General features: G+C 44.4%; 2 protein-coding genes across 2 annotated transcripts; one reads left to right on the top strand and one right to left on the bottom strand.

The window, feature by feature from the left end:
* Positions 1-105: 105 nt before the first annotated feature.
* On the bottom strand, positions 106-1,496 carry Asppvi_005968 (uncharacterized protein; the record flags this gene model as incomplete). Its single annotated transcript, XM_043301877.1, has 3 exons — positions 106-733; positions 876-1,212; positions 1,277-1,496. 3 exons carry the CDS (start codon positions 1,494-1,496, stop codon positions 106-108), a joined length of 1,185 nt encoding a protein of 394 aa, XP_043157812.1.
* Positions 1,497-9,869: 8,373 nt separating this feature from the next.
* On the top strand, positions 9,870-11,784 carry Asppvi_005967 (DUF4238 domain-containing protein; the record flags this gene model as incomplete). The annotated part of the gene is made up of 3 exons (XM_043301876.1): positions 9,870-11,316; positions 11,373-11,651; positions 11,717-11,784. The coding sequence occupies 3 exons, from the start codon at positions 9,870-9,872 to the stop codon at positions 11,782-11,784; spliced, it is 1,794 nt and encodes a 597-aa protein (XP_043157811.1).
* Between the last annotated feature and the right edge of the window lie 1,788 nt (positions 11,785-13,572).

Below are 13,572 nucleotides of genomic sequence, written 5' to 3'. Positions count from 1 at the left end.
TACGCAATTCTTATTAAGAAAATTAGGGATTTATGGAACCCAAAATATAGGATTGTTAACAGTAGCCCTGGAGTCAACTCTGTACAAGCCTCGCCGGCATATTAATCATGATTCAGTCTTCTTAAGCCGGACGTAGCAGTCTTTGGGCTTGTGCACAAGACCATCGAAAGCATCATACCCTGACAGCTCCTTCGGACATTTCATCAACTCAAATTTCCACACGATTAGCGTGAAAATGAGCCTCATTTCTAGGTAAGCTAGTCGTCGGCCGAAGCATCCTCGCGGAACCCCTCCGAATGGCATGGTCGGACCAGCAGCAGGGTCGAACAGTACGTTTGCGGGCGCACCTGCTTCTTCATCTGAAGCGACAAGCCATCGCTCTGGAAGGAATACATCCAAGGTCTGCGGATCCCACGCATGATGGCCCTTGTTTTTAGCCGTCCGGGCAGAAGGACTGTGCTTTTCGTCTTCAATCTCATGGGGCGGTGAGAAAAAGCTTGCGCCCTTGTTCATGAGGAAGATCGAGGTACCCTTCGGAATAGGGTGACCCAGGAGCACGGTGTCCTTTAGCGCCACACGGTCGACGGCAGGGACAGTCGAGCACACCGCAGAATCTCTTCGAGTGTTGCATCCAAATAGGGAATTGAAGTACGTGCGATTTCCGAGCATAATGGCAGCCGGTTGGAGGCAGCTGCCTCCGGGAAAGCGTTTCGAAGTGCCAACCTCAACTTGGCTTGTGCATCGTGATGATCAGCCAACAGCTTGACACCCCACGCGATGGTGGTGCTCGTAGTATCATGGCCAGCCAAAACAAAGCCAAAAACCTAGTCGTCTCAGTATACTTGGAGGGCGGGTCAGCGTGGATAATTACGCACCTCGTCTCGAATGGTCGATCCAAAGAAATTGGGATTTCTACTCTCCCAAGGTCCACCGCGGACTGTACGCATGTATCGTCAACGTCAGAATCCTTCCGAAACAAGCGGTGTGTGGCTCTCTGTAGCTCGCGCAGGACGAAGGCGTTCTTGATTTGAAGTGCCTGACGGACATGAGGTGTTTTGCTGACCACAAACCACATGAGGCATGGAGAGATGGATGATTTCGTGTATTCGAACGCGCCCATAATATCAAGGATGGCTTTGATGGAGTCAGGAAGTCTGGTTTGTGGAAATGCGGCTGGCCTGTCAAGCGGAGTGTCCTGACAGTATAGAGCCTCTGCGCACAGAGTGGACAAGAAACTCAAGTCGGGGCCTCGTCGCGCTGTGTGGAAAGGCTCCACCGAAAGAGAAAGAAAGGACCGCATCTAGAGCAGTATTATGGATGTCTTCCGCCGCGAAAAAGGGTCGACCGGCAGCCAACTGCGCCTTCGCATCCCAGAGATCAACTAATTCCAAGGCTCTGTCATATTTGGTGGGTGCAGCAGTATTGTTGAGGAATCTCGGCGTCATCAGGTCCTGCAACAGCCGACGATGTGCTTTCCATCCAGGGCCAGTCGGCATATGGATGTGGTAGTCCGGTAGGACTCCCGAGAAACGTCATGGGTGAAGGGTGTGCGGTCAAATTCTCGAGAACGGTGTAGGACGATATCGGCCGCCTCCCAATAGTCAGTCAGGAGAATAGAGGGCTTGATGAACGGACGAATAAACACTTGGTAGAGAGGCGAGTTTCCCTTTTGTGTCTGTCTCAGTAGCCAGGTGAACATATCGTTCGACTTCGAGACTTCAGACAACATGCTGGAAAGATCGCCAAAGAGCGAGTGTGTGGCTTCTTCGTTGTAGGGAATATCCTGCAGGGGTCTCGGGGAAAGAATTAGAGAAAACTTGTACAATAGCCAGGTAAAAAGACATACAAGGGTAAACCATACTATACCCCGTTGAGATAGAGTCTGGGAAGCCCAAGCCGGTAATATGAAAAACATTTTGTAGTAGTGGGTGGTATTCTGTCGATGCCATAATAACAATGAAGAAGGATCATCCAACAGGTTAGATTCCCCTTATATACCTCTGAGACGTGTAAGGATCCTATCTGGTAGAGGAGAGGTTCTCTGCAGAGGAGAGAAGCCAGGCGAGGTAGGGGCCTGAGGCTCCGACTTCAGTTATCTAAGATGTTTGACTGTGGTTTGTATCACCAACGCGATGATCGCTACGACTGCATAGCTCATAAGAGGGATGAGAAATAGAGAAGTGTTCCCATACTTTATTCTCAGGAGTTTCACCTATACGTCTCATGTCTTGTCACACAGCCGTTGGAATGAGATTCATCTACAATCGAGCGATGACCCCTGGCTGGACACTGAGGAGCCGCCCTTGGCCACCGTCGACGGCAACTGCTCCCAGGCTTCCTGTCAACTAGCCCATCGAGGAGGAACGTGCGCTGGCCTTCCATTTCTGGGAGTCTTACACACTACAACATATTCTCGACCAGTCGCTGGTGTGCATGTATGACCGTCTGTGCATCCTAAATTACTGATCTGAGCATCTCTATTTGGGGGTTAAAGTCTAGTAATGCTCTTGCATTTGCGCGGTCTTCTGCATATCTAAGCTACTTAAGTAGCAGCGCATTCTCCGCCTATAATATTTATAATTTCTTAGTGAGGCTTAGACCTAGGCTTGTAAACTGGCAGTGGTCTGTCTAGGATGTAGTTAATATGCTTAAGGATAAAGTATTTTATACCTTTTGGACTTCTTTGGGTGGAATAGTATAGAAAGATAGCCTAACTTCTTAGGATAATCTTATATATACACTAACTAAGTGTTTAGATAGGTTCTTCCTAAAGATGATTTCCAAAGAAGTGTTATTGATTTGTTAGGTATAATTAAGATCTTTATAATTACTTATTAGTTATATTTTAGTTTAACTTAAATTTATAGGGTTTTATCTTTGTGCTTTAGTAATTATTTCTAAAAGAGTAATAAAGACTATACTTATATATTTTAATTAATAATAATAATAAATTAACTGCTAATAAGTATGCTTTGTATTATATAAAATGTATACTTATTCTGTATCTGATATTATAGACTCTTTATCTTCTCTAAGTATTCCTATACTCTCTACTTCTATGACAGATAAATTATAGCTTATAGGAAGTAAAGCCGACTGTAAAGGTAGAGAAGTTAAAGCAATCTGCATCCCTGGCATATAGCTATGTGTTCTTAGGTGACCTATATTTTGTGTATATAGAGAGCTATTATGTCCTTTATATAGTGGCTGTATATTATTTAATATGCAGTTTATCTCCAATTCTCCATGTCCTGATAGAGTTAATATATACTATGATACCTGTTCTATAATGCTGCATTTGCTAATAGAGCGTTCTGGCTTAAAGAGATATTATAGGCTTTAAATTGAATCAGGCACTAGCAGCATAAATATAGGGCTATGCTAGGGTTATTTGAGTATTCTCTAAAAAGAGGAAAGATTGTAGCTATATAGTAATGGTGGAATACTTAGTATTTTATTCTTTCCTCTAGCTAAAATAGCTGATTTATCCTAGGTGGGTTATGCCTGCCCTAAGTATAATAAATACTCTAGTATGGTAATATATCCTCCAGACTGGTAATGTTTTTGCTAGACATTACTACCCCTCTAAACTGTACTTGTGCTAATTATTTACCACCTCTTCTAAGTAGCATTATCCCCCATCACCAGCAAGGGCACCTACCTGGGTATTGACCGCGTTCAAGCCACACGCCGGCTGGTTAGTATTTGGGTGGGTGACCACCAGTGAATCTCGGCTGTTGTATGTTTTTGATGTATTTTTTGCTTCGTTGTATGTCAATTCCCTTAAGGAATTCATGACAGCCTAGGAAATGACATACATGACGCCTTTGTTGGATGTTTAGTATGTATACCGCAGTCTATGTGATAACATTCCACACTTGACAAGTCTGTTTCTACAGGATTCTCAGTAGGTGCGCTACAATTCTAACATGCAGTTGTGGAAATAGCGGGATCAGCAACGGCACATGCACTTTATCCAAACTACTTGTTGAAACAACGTCAAACGGATACAAATTGCACTTTACACCAGGCTCCAGAATGACAATCCCTACCAGCTCATTTAGCAGTAGAGCAGTTGCCAGTGAAAGCATCCCCAAAGGTTTATTCTAACCGGCTGAAATCCAAAGTTTCATTCTCAAATCACAAGCCTAGAGACAGTAAGCATCCTTAGTTAAGAAGCTCCTAAAATAATAATATTTAGAGCCCGTTAACACCTTTAAAATTAGCTATACAGCAGCTTATTAAGGGTTGCAAGATAGCTATAGCTATATATAGTACAGCCCTACTAATAATGGAGAATTATAATCTATGCACAGCTAGTGAGAAAGAGAAGCAGAAATCAAAGTAATCTAGATGCGAGATGACTCCTAATAAAGGACTCTGCATACAGGAAGCTAGGGATCTTATCTAGGTAAGAAATAAGTAAGATGATAAGGTTGGAGGGCTATCTGCTGGTTCTATGCCTTTACATTGAGAACCCCCAAAATGCGCACCACTAAGGTGTTCTAATCACTTTATTATAGGGAATACTAGAGTTAGATGCCCTAAACACTGACTAGCTAGATCTAATCAAAAAATATATTATTTTTATTGATTTGGATAGCTTCAAATGTTCAAACGCGTCGAAATCAGATGAGGTGTGTTCGGCTCGCCCGGGTGGCAGCTCACCTGGGAATTATTTTATCTTACAATCAGAACGCCACTCAATGATACGATGAATCAAGATATAGTAAACCATATTGAATTCTCACATCTCCAATCAGCCAATGGTTAATAAGTCCTCCAAGTGTGTCTATGAGCTGCGGATGCGCTGCGGTCCAACTTCTAATTTTTCTCTCTAGAATAGTCACAGCTTCATACCTGGTATGCTATATCTATTTTCTTACAAACCCCGCATTAGATTTATTGGGCCCCTTTGGCCCAGAGCAAACTTCCCAGACAAAGGATGCTGGCCACTGAGAAGCGCTTGCAACGTCTCCTGCGTAAGTACTGGATGCTAGAAGAAATATCCTACTTTTCAAACAGATTCGAGACACATACTAGTTTAGCATTCTTGATTTTTTAGATGAACAATGGTGCTGTAGGACTTCATAGATTTTTAAAGCATTTGTCAACCACAACTCCACAGAAAAAACAAAGCAACAATTTTCTGCACATCTCGCGCATTTCGACAAAGGTTAACTTCAGCAGGGGTACGGTTGCCAGCCACTTTGACTGAGACACTCAGAATTGAATTGACCCTGCTGATTTCCAGCGTCAACCAAGCAATAGTATGTCCCTTCCCTCCCGCAGTAACACATAGTGCTTCCAATGTCATCACAGATTTGCAGGGTCCTCGCGTAGGCAGAGCTTCCTGGTAGGGCACTATTGATGCATCGGCTCGCTGGATCGAAGTCACAGGCGGCATAGGCGAGGGGAATGTAGGTCAGGAGAACGATAGTGAATGGCTTCATGTTGAGAGGAAGTGTAACACAATTATTGGTTGAAGCTTGCACATTTTGGTATCAGGTAATTTGATGGTGCCCGCTTTTGTTGCATGGAAGGGATTGGACTGTAACAATATGTCTTTTTATGTCTCCCATCCACCAACGCAGAGGTAAGGAGTTTCATTAATTCTTCAGGGTTGACAACGGTCATTGTGACGTTCTCAGAGCTTGAACCGATGAGATTATTACTACATGCATCGACTGCTAGCATGTCACCTGCGTATCATAAGTCTAGAACGGTCATGTCTTATACTGAGATGGCAAAAAAATATTCTGCTGGCATGTGGACTATTCTAACTTATTGTAAATGCACATCATGTTATCTATTGAAACCTTATCTTTTTGACACATGCTTCCATGGGCCTCAACGCGAGAATCCTACCCCTACTAAGGCTGTGCTAGATCAGCTTATTAAGGGGGGTGAGATAGTAATAAATAATGCCACGCTTCTTGCAAAGGAAATCAGGATCTATGTACTGCACATGAGAAGCAGCTTTGAGATAGGAAGTGATCTAGAAGGCAGATAGAAGCTGCAGAGGGATTCTCTATGCAGAAAGGATATGATTTCATTTAATATAGGAATCAGGCTGGTGAAGCTATGCTTAACTATCCTACAGAGCAGGCAGTAGATGCAGAATAATGCCCTTAGCAGGCACCCGGCCGCACCCCTATGCTGCAGTGACTGCTGTATTCTAGGCCATAAGTGATTGCAATGTCCGCAGCGTAAGAATAACTAGCTTTAGCAATACAATCATGTTTTAGGGGTTGGAAATACTCTATTTCAGCCGTGGCCAAAAGTCTATGGTTTAGTGGCCGCTCGATTGGAATGGCCACTCGATTGTGGATTACGTTATTAGCTTCATGCTTGTTTAGGATACAAAGCTTGGTCATGTCTGCACCGCAAATGCTTCCTCAGCAGTATTCCAGGAGCAAAAATCCGCGTCGTCGGTTAGTGAGACTTCCTGGACGCTGTAGGCTGCGATTTGTACCCCAGAGTCGAAAAGCTACAGAAACAACATCCTCATTTTTTGAGGAGCACGATGAAGTTAGATCTATGCTGCCAAATAACGTCACATCAACACTTGCATTTCCCACTAGACACGTGGAATGGCGCCACACATGGCAAAATGGATTTGCAGTATGCTCTAGACTCAGTTCTCCTAGAAAGCCTTCTGTTTGCGGAAATAAGTGATGAAAACATGTTGTTGGAGGAACATACATTCGGCCAAACCTTATTGTTGAGTGCTCGACATCGAGCCAAGGTTTAACTTTATGATATATCTGAGGCCTTCGATGGTCAAAGGATACATTCGGGATCAATTCTCATTGACCGCTGAGGAGGCAGAGTACGGAGTACTTAATACATCGTATACTTTATGAGCAGCGAGCTCGAGACCGGAGGATCATCACGGTGTCATCCAATTGAGTGAACCTCTGTTGAGGTTCGTCCTGGAATTGGCAATGTTTCCTTCTTTTGGCGTTCTGATGGGCTTTTATGAGGCGAAAGACGCAACCAGTTTAAACCGACTGGTCAATTGAATAATCGGCTCTGCGGCGTCAGCTCGGTCACTTGAGATCTTCCGAACTGAAGATCATTATCCTGAGCACTCGGTGATGCGACAGACAGCATCCCAGACATGGTTAAGATGACGTGAAACCTTGTCGAGTATTTGGAAAGTGATCTAGAGAGGTAGATCCACTTGATTCCAATTAGTGGGTGGAAAGTGACAGGATCAGCGTGGTCATAGTTCCCTGACGCTGAAGACATCACCGTTTGGAGACAAATGCTACTGCTTCATCCGTGGTTCAAGAACCCGCGACCAGAAGACAACAGACATTAACATTCCCTCTATGACATCTTCGACAAAACGTTTGCGGCTTGAGTTTACATTGAAAACCAGACTCGTTCTAAAATTTTCAGAAGAATTCCTCTTTAATCTCTTTATTACTATGCTTATCAAGGTTAATTAAGCATATATATTTTGGTACTACTTCTTATGGTATATTATCTAATTAACCTTAATAAGTATTAAAAGAAGGGATAGGAGTAAGATAGATACTATGGGGGTTTAGATGACTTATCTCCCTTAGCAAACCCATTTTGCCCATTTATAAGAATATAACTTCTTACTAGCTTAAGTACAGAATATTCAGGCACATAAATTTTCCCCTGAAGGTGCTAGAACTTAGGCAGCAAGGAGCGATGGAACAGATGCTGGGACGGGTGACCACCAGTGAATCCTGGCTGTTGTATGTTTTTTGTCTTGAGTCTTGTTTGTCATTCGTGGTAATGGCTGCCCTTGCCGCTTTACTCTTCAGCCGCTTCAGGCCCCTCACTTGAACGCCCTGAAGCCCCTCTATTCTTCACAGGTGTCAGTGTCATTACTGATTTGAGCAAAAGCTAAAAGCTTAAGATAATTGTCCCTGTCATTAAGATTGCTTCTGAAGCAGCCGGAAACCCCCTACCCATCTATATAAGCCCTAGTAGGACCCAGAGGTGGAGAAGAGCAAAGAAGTGATCTATAAGATTTTAGCTAAGTATAGCTTTGCTGTTGCATGTATATTCGCATTTAAGTATAAAAGATTATGTTTGCTTGAAGCCTCATCCTGCACTAGCTGAAAGACCCATACTTCTCACCTAATAACCCAGGTTTTGACAGCAGCCATCAGATATTCTTGGGAGGCAAAATCAAGGGTCTAGCCCAGCAGGTGCTCTAACTAGCTAAAGGTATAGCTTCTAGGTTACCAGGAGTATTGACTGATGGTGATAATTAGCTAATAAGGAATCAGGAGACTATAGGTTAGAAGAGACTGTGTTGAGTTAACTAACGTATAAACTTGGTGGACGTGGGGATTTAGGTATTGGCTGGCAAACAGATGCTTGTGTAGATGAGGGGCCGGGCACCTTAGTTTATGAAGCTTCTGACTTGGAGTCTGATCCCAATGAGGCAGATAATGGTGACTGACCAGTCATGTTCCAGCATGCCTATTCCTCCGGCAGCAAGATTAAGGAACATGACTGGTCAGAACTCAGTAGTGGACATTATATGATTATGTTCTGTTGCTATTACGGCAGAGGGTTGATCTTGCTGACCTTCAGCGATGAGACAGCACGGACATGATAACACTGGTTGTACCCCATAGACCGCTACTCTTATGAATCAGACTTTCTCTTCTTCACGCCCCCCAAGGCCTCCTCTCTAGTAGACCTCACTGCCTCCCAGCGGGCGTATCTGGTTAGCTGGGCGGGGGAAATTCGAGAATGTTGACCTCGACGAGGCCCGGAGGGATGATCTTGAACGCGGAGGACAGCTACCGTCAAGGCATGGTCTTGGGGAAGCCGAAATGTCTACAAGTAACTGTGTGCTGGCTGGCCTATTCCAGCTATCCTTGATTCTTGTGGTATTTCTTGAAAATGGACCATTCGACTCTTACCCTGTGCACTGGGTAGCTTTTGGGTATTTTAATTGACAAAACCTGATCGCAATGCTGCAATGCTGACTTTCCTGAAGGTTCTGCATTTCGTGGGTATTAGTCAAGTCCTTCCATATGGCGAGATTTTCGATGACACTGGTCTGGCAAGAACCATCTCGTGACAGAGGGACTATACATGGGTTAACAATGCTCTCTATTAGACGTGCAAAAGGCATTGTTAGTACTAGTGTTATGATTGCCTATTTCCTTGTTCAGCACCTCTCTGTGCCTTTTAATGAAATCCACACCTACGCTCTTATCATGTTAATGTTGGTGTGGTGCTGCGATTCTGTGATTTAATACTAGAGCAGGTTGTATCACCTTATTTTAGGACTCCTATTGAGTTCCCTTCCTCTCACTCTTCGACCGGACCTCCCGTGGAGCCTCCAACAGAGTAGTTCTGAAGAGATTTGCGAAGCCAGATCAGTCTAACAGACATTATTTGTCGATGAGCTCAATCAAGCAAGCCAGAATTTCTCAGGATTTAGAAGAACAAGCAACCATAGGCAGAGTACGGACATAGCCCTCAGCTTCAAGTTGCGCGGGAGGATCCCTCGATCTGGATTTGACAGACTTTGCCGCTGCCGGTGAAATCAGTCAATCTACCAGATGAGAAATGGCGACCGAGACAATTATCACATCTAAGAATTTCCTGGCCTTCTGGCATGCTGTATACTACCACTTCAGTGCACGGCGCTAACGCTCGCAAAGACTTCGTCACCCGCAATCTCGTCCAATCAATAAGCGCTGAGAATTCATCATCGAAATTGGCTTGGCGGCTCGGTGTCAATAACGCAAATTAATCGGCCATCTGTGTTGGCGTATGTTGACAAGGCTGACAAGGCTTACAACAAAAACTAATACTTAAGTAGGCAAGAGCAGATGTGAAGGAGACCAAAGATACAAAAGATGAAAACCTCGCAGCAAAGACATCATTTTGTTCCTCGATTCGTATTAAAACAGTTCAGACCGAAAGACCAACCACCGGCAGGCCCAGTTATTGCCTATAGCAGCAATAATCATGGCGAGCGGCCAAAATCCAGAAAAAGTCGGGATTTCCTTGTGAACAAGGTTGATCTTGAGGGGTCTATTCTAAAGAGGTCTATTCTAACTCAGCGGCCCGTGTCAACTGAGTTTGCCCTCGTGGACATGTATCGGGACCCTGGTTTTGATCAGGATCCTTACCATCTCGAAAAGAAACTTTCAGATCTTGAAAGTCAGGCGAGTGACATTATTCGTCGTGCATTCAGCCAATTCGCGCAAGGATTAATTCTCGAACTCAAGCGGATCGAAGTTGACAGATTGCGAAAGTTTTTATTTCTCATGAAATATCGAAATTCAGGAATGTTCGACCGGTATAATCATGATCACATCAACGACTATAAGGCAGATGACCGGGAGCGCATGTCGAACTACATGAGATTAAGAGGTTTTTTAAAACCGCGCGATGTGTGGTTCGACAACTTAAGAGAATTTCTAGATCTTGAAATGGATCCCGTGAAGACTTGGACGAAAACTCTCAAAACTCGGATATATCCTGACGATGCTATGATGATGATTCTGCATCTCACGCATAGTTTCATTGCTTTTTGCGAGCCGATGTCCTCGGATGATGAGTTCCTTCTTACTGAAAATGCCTACTGCATCTTTGAGGGCCCTTCAACCGAAACAGTAAACCCTCTGACTCAAGAGTCCCAGTATATATATAACGAATACCACAATTTCGCTCCTCTTTCTCCTCGGCTGATGATTGTCCTGCGAAGCCATCTGCTTCGCTCCCAGGACCAGGAGAATGATGCGGCGAGATATGTGTTGGATACACTACTAGAGGCAGTTCGATCTCAACATCTCTATCCCGACCAAGCGGGATCAATCTTGCAAGACCTTCCTATCCGCAAGTGCAAGACTGTCTACATCCAACCACACATTACTTCAACAGCTTCTTTACACGCCAACGACCGATTTCACTTTAAATGCTTCAAACTTTCGTCGAGCCATATGACAATCATCAACAACCTTCTTCTGGAAGAAGCATATAACACCTCCTCAATTGTGTATCATTCACAGGCATCGCTCAGAACCAGCATAGAGAGATACCTTGAAGATGAGACCCTCGGCATGAAGAATTCTCTAAGCGATCCGTTTGATGAGCGTCGTCTATATTTGACTACACTTGAAAATGTTGTGCGTCATCTCGGCGGTTCTACCGTTTGCAGAATCCACCACCTCCATCCTGGTCTCCAATCTTCCCAAATGCATATGTCGCTTTTTGTTGCCGCCAGGATTGCAATAGAGCTTTTGCAAAGCGAGGAAGCCAAATCTTTCATTCCTCAAGTCTATTCGCTTTTGAAACCAGGTATGTAAGCCGTTTTGCTCACCTAATCATCGTCATACTCACAGTTCGCTGGGTAGGAGCAACCCGAAAGACCTTTTGGAACGATGTTCATCAAGCTAGTCTCATGTTGCTGTTAAGGATCAAGGTGGATGTTATTCTCAACAACTCTTGCCTAAGCAATGAGGACAAAAGCTTCGTTCGACTCTCTTCGCAAGCTTTCTTCATGGAGTTTCCGGTTGAGCGATTATGGTTATACTTTAAGATCGCACGTAATATGAGCAGGTTCGATCTTGATGATTTCAACAAGCAGATTGCGGATCTTGAACTCGACGGAGTAGAAGATAAATTTGCCAAATGTGAGCAATCTTTACCAGCCCAATTCCAGACATGTTCAGCTTGAGATCGACTGACTATTTTACAGTTTTTGCGTATTTCCCTGAGAAAAGAGAGTATCTCGTACCAAAAATGTACCTTCAGGCTATGAATTGATAACAACTTTATGGGTGGTTGGGCGAAATAACTTTAGCATTTCATTCAGCTCAGCCATTTTCTAGCATTACGATCGGACATAGGGTTGCTCTTCAATAATGAATGACCAGGATCATGCATGTTGCTCAAGATTGTCAAGCATATGATCAGTATCTTGTATGGACCACCACCCTTCCAAGTCTACGGATCCAGTCGGGTAAACGAGTTTGACCAACATCTATGTTGACAATAACTGCTCCACGTTTAGAATGTTGGGGTAGAAGTGAAGTGGAAGGGAAGTAGAAAAGGATAAGTGTAACTAGCAGCAACTACCTTAAAAGGTAAGGACACAGTGTCTGCTCCTGTACGATGCAATCTTTCCCTCGATTAAAATGTATAAAGATATATTTTAGGGCAGGGATTCACCCCACTAAAGTGAAGAATGTTCAGGTGGGTGAACTACTGCCTGAAGCTACCTGAACCCACTAGGCTAACTATGTAAAGCAGTGAGCCGCCCAGCACTGAATGATGGGCGCTAGGTGAGCATTACCATAGTATGGCTGTTGTATGTTTTTAGAGCATTTTTTTGCCCGTTAGGTGTGCCATTGCCTGCCTGGTAGAAATTGGAACTGTCATTTTTCTCCTTGATGGCAAGTGATGCATCGACTTGTCAGAAGGCTGACAGCACGGCCCTCGCATCAGCCACTCTGGTGGTGTCAGGGTCCTTCTTAGCAGACTGCACTGTACAGGGATTCTGGCACTACTGGCCCGGCAATTTCAGCCTCGTGCAAAAAGAAATCTGCAGTTAAATGCATCCAATAACCACGTCAGAATCCTACTCAAGCTTCGACCATAATCATGTCGGAGCCGGTCGGGCTGCAGGTCGACTTGACCAATCTACCTGTGAGCGCAATCTCCAGTGCTACGGCCCTCCAGTCTCTCTCCAAGGCAATCTCAGCCGATAATACGAATCCTTTTGTTGTTCAACAAACCGAAGCACTGAGCTCCTGCTTTCACGCAAACGGGCCCTTCACGGCGCGATTGCCCGATACTCTAGCACGCTCGTCATCCACGCGATTGCATAGAATAGGCGCTTTTATCGGGTGGGAAAATGGCGATACTGTGCCATATGAGCGTAGTCCGGGCGGTCGGTCAGCATCACTGCTGTGCTGGGTGCTGGGCAATCTTTATGATGAACACAGGTGTGGCGGGATAGTACTGACTCTACGTAGAACGCCATACAGTATGGTGAGTGGTGAGGGACAATGAAGAGATGGATGAGTGGGGGTGTCTGGTTTAAAATGTAGTCTTAATACAACCCCGCATTTATCTAAATAAATGCCGTAGTTTCTCCACTTCTTTTCCCTGCTGCAGCCTTGAGCTTTTTCCTGTGATGTAGAGTATTCTTGTGATGTAGAGCTAAAACCCATCCTGATCAAATAGGGCTGTATAAACGGCCCGTCAATTAGCTTGCGCTTCGTCGGCGGTCCGTTTTGATGCAGCAACTACAATATGGCTTCAAGAATTCAGGCGTGAAGGAAGAGACAGTGGCTTCTAAGGTATAGATGATTCGACGATAGGAGCAGGACAAATCGCCTGGGGTTCCCTATCTTGGAGTAAAGCACGCCGTAAAGATACGCAGCTGAGCAATGTTGAATCAGTGCTGCCAATAATTGTTGTCATCATTCCGGTCTCGAATTATTTGGGGTATACCGCTGGCCCGAAACCAGTCGCTTGAAGCTTCCATCTAATCCCATTTGAAGCATAGAGAGGCTTAACCTCGTATGGACTAGCGTAATGGAGTGTGAA

Source organism: Aspergillus pseudoviridinutans (genome assembly GCF_018340605.1).
Source record: "Aspergillus pseudoviridinutans IFM 55266 DNA, scaffold_4, whole genome shotgun sequence".
NCBI classification, from domain to species: domain Eukaryota; kingdom Fungi; phylum Ascomycota; class Eurotiomycetes; order Eurotiales; family Aspergillaceae; genus Aspergillus; species Aspergillus pseudoviridinutans.
The sequence above is the reverse complement of the archived record's forward strand: the minus strand, read 5'-3'. Positions and strand labels throughout refer to the sequence as shown.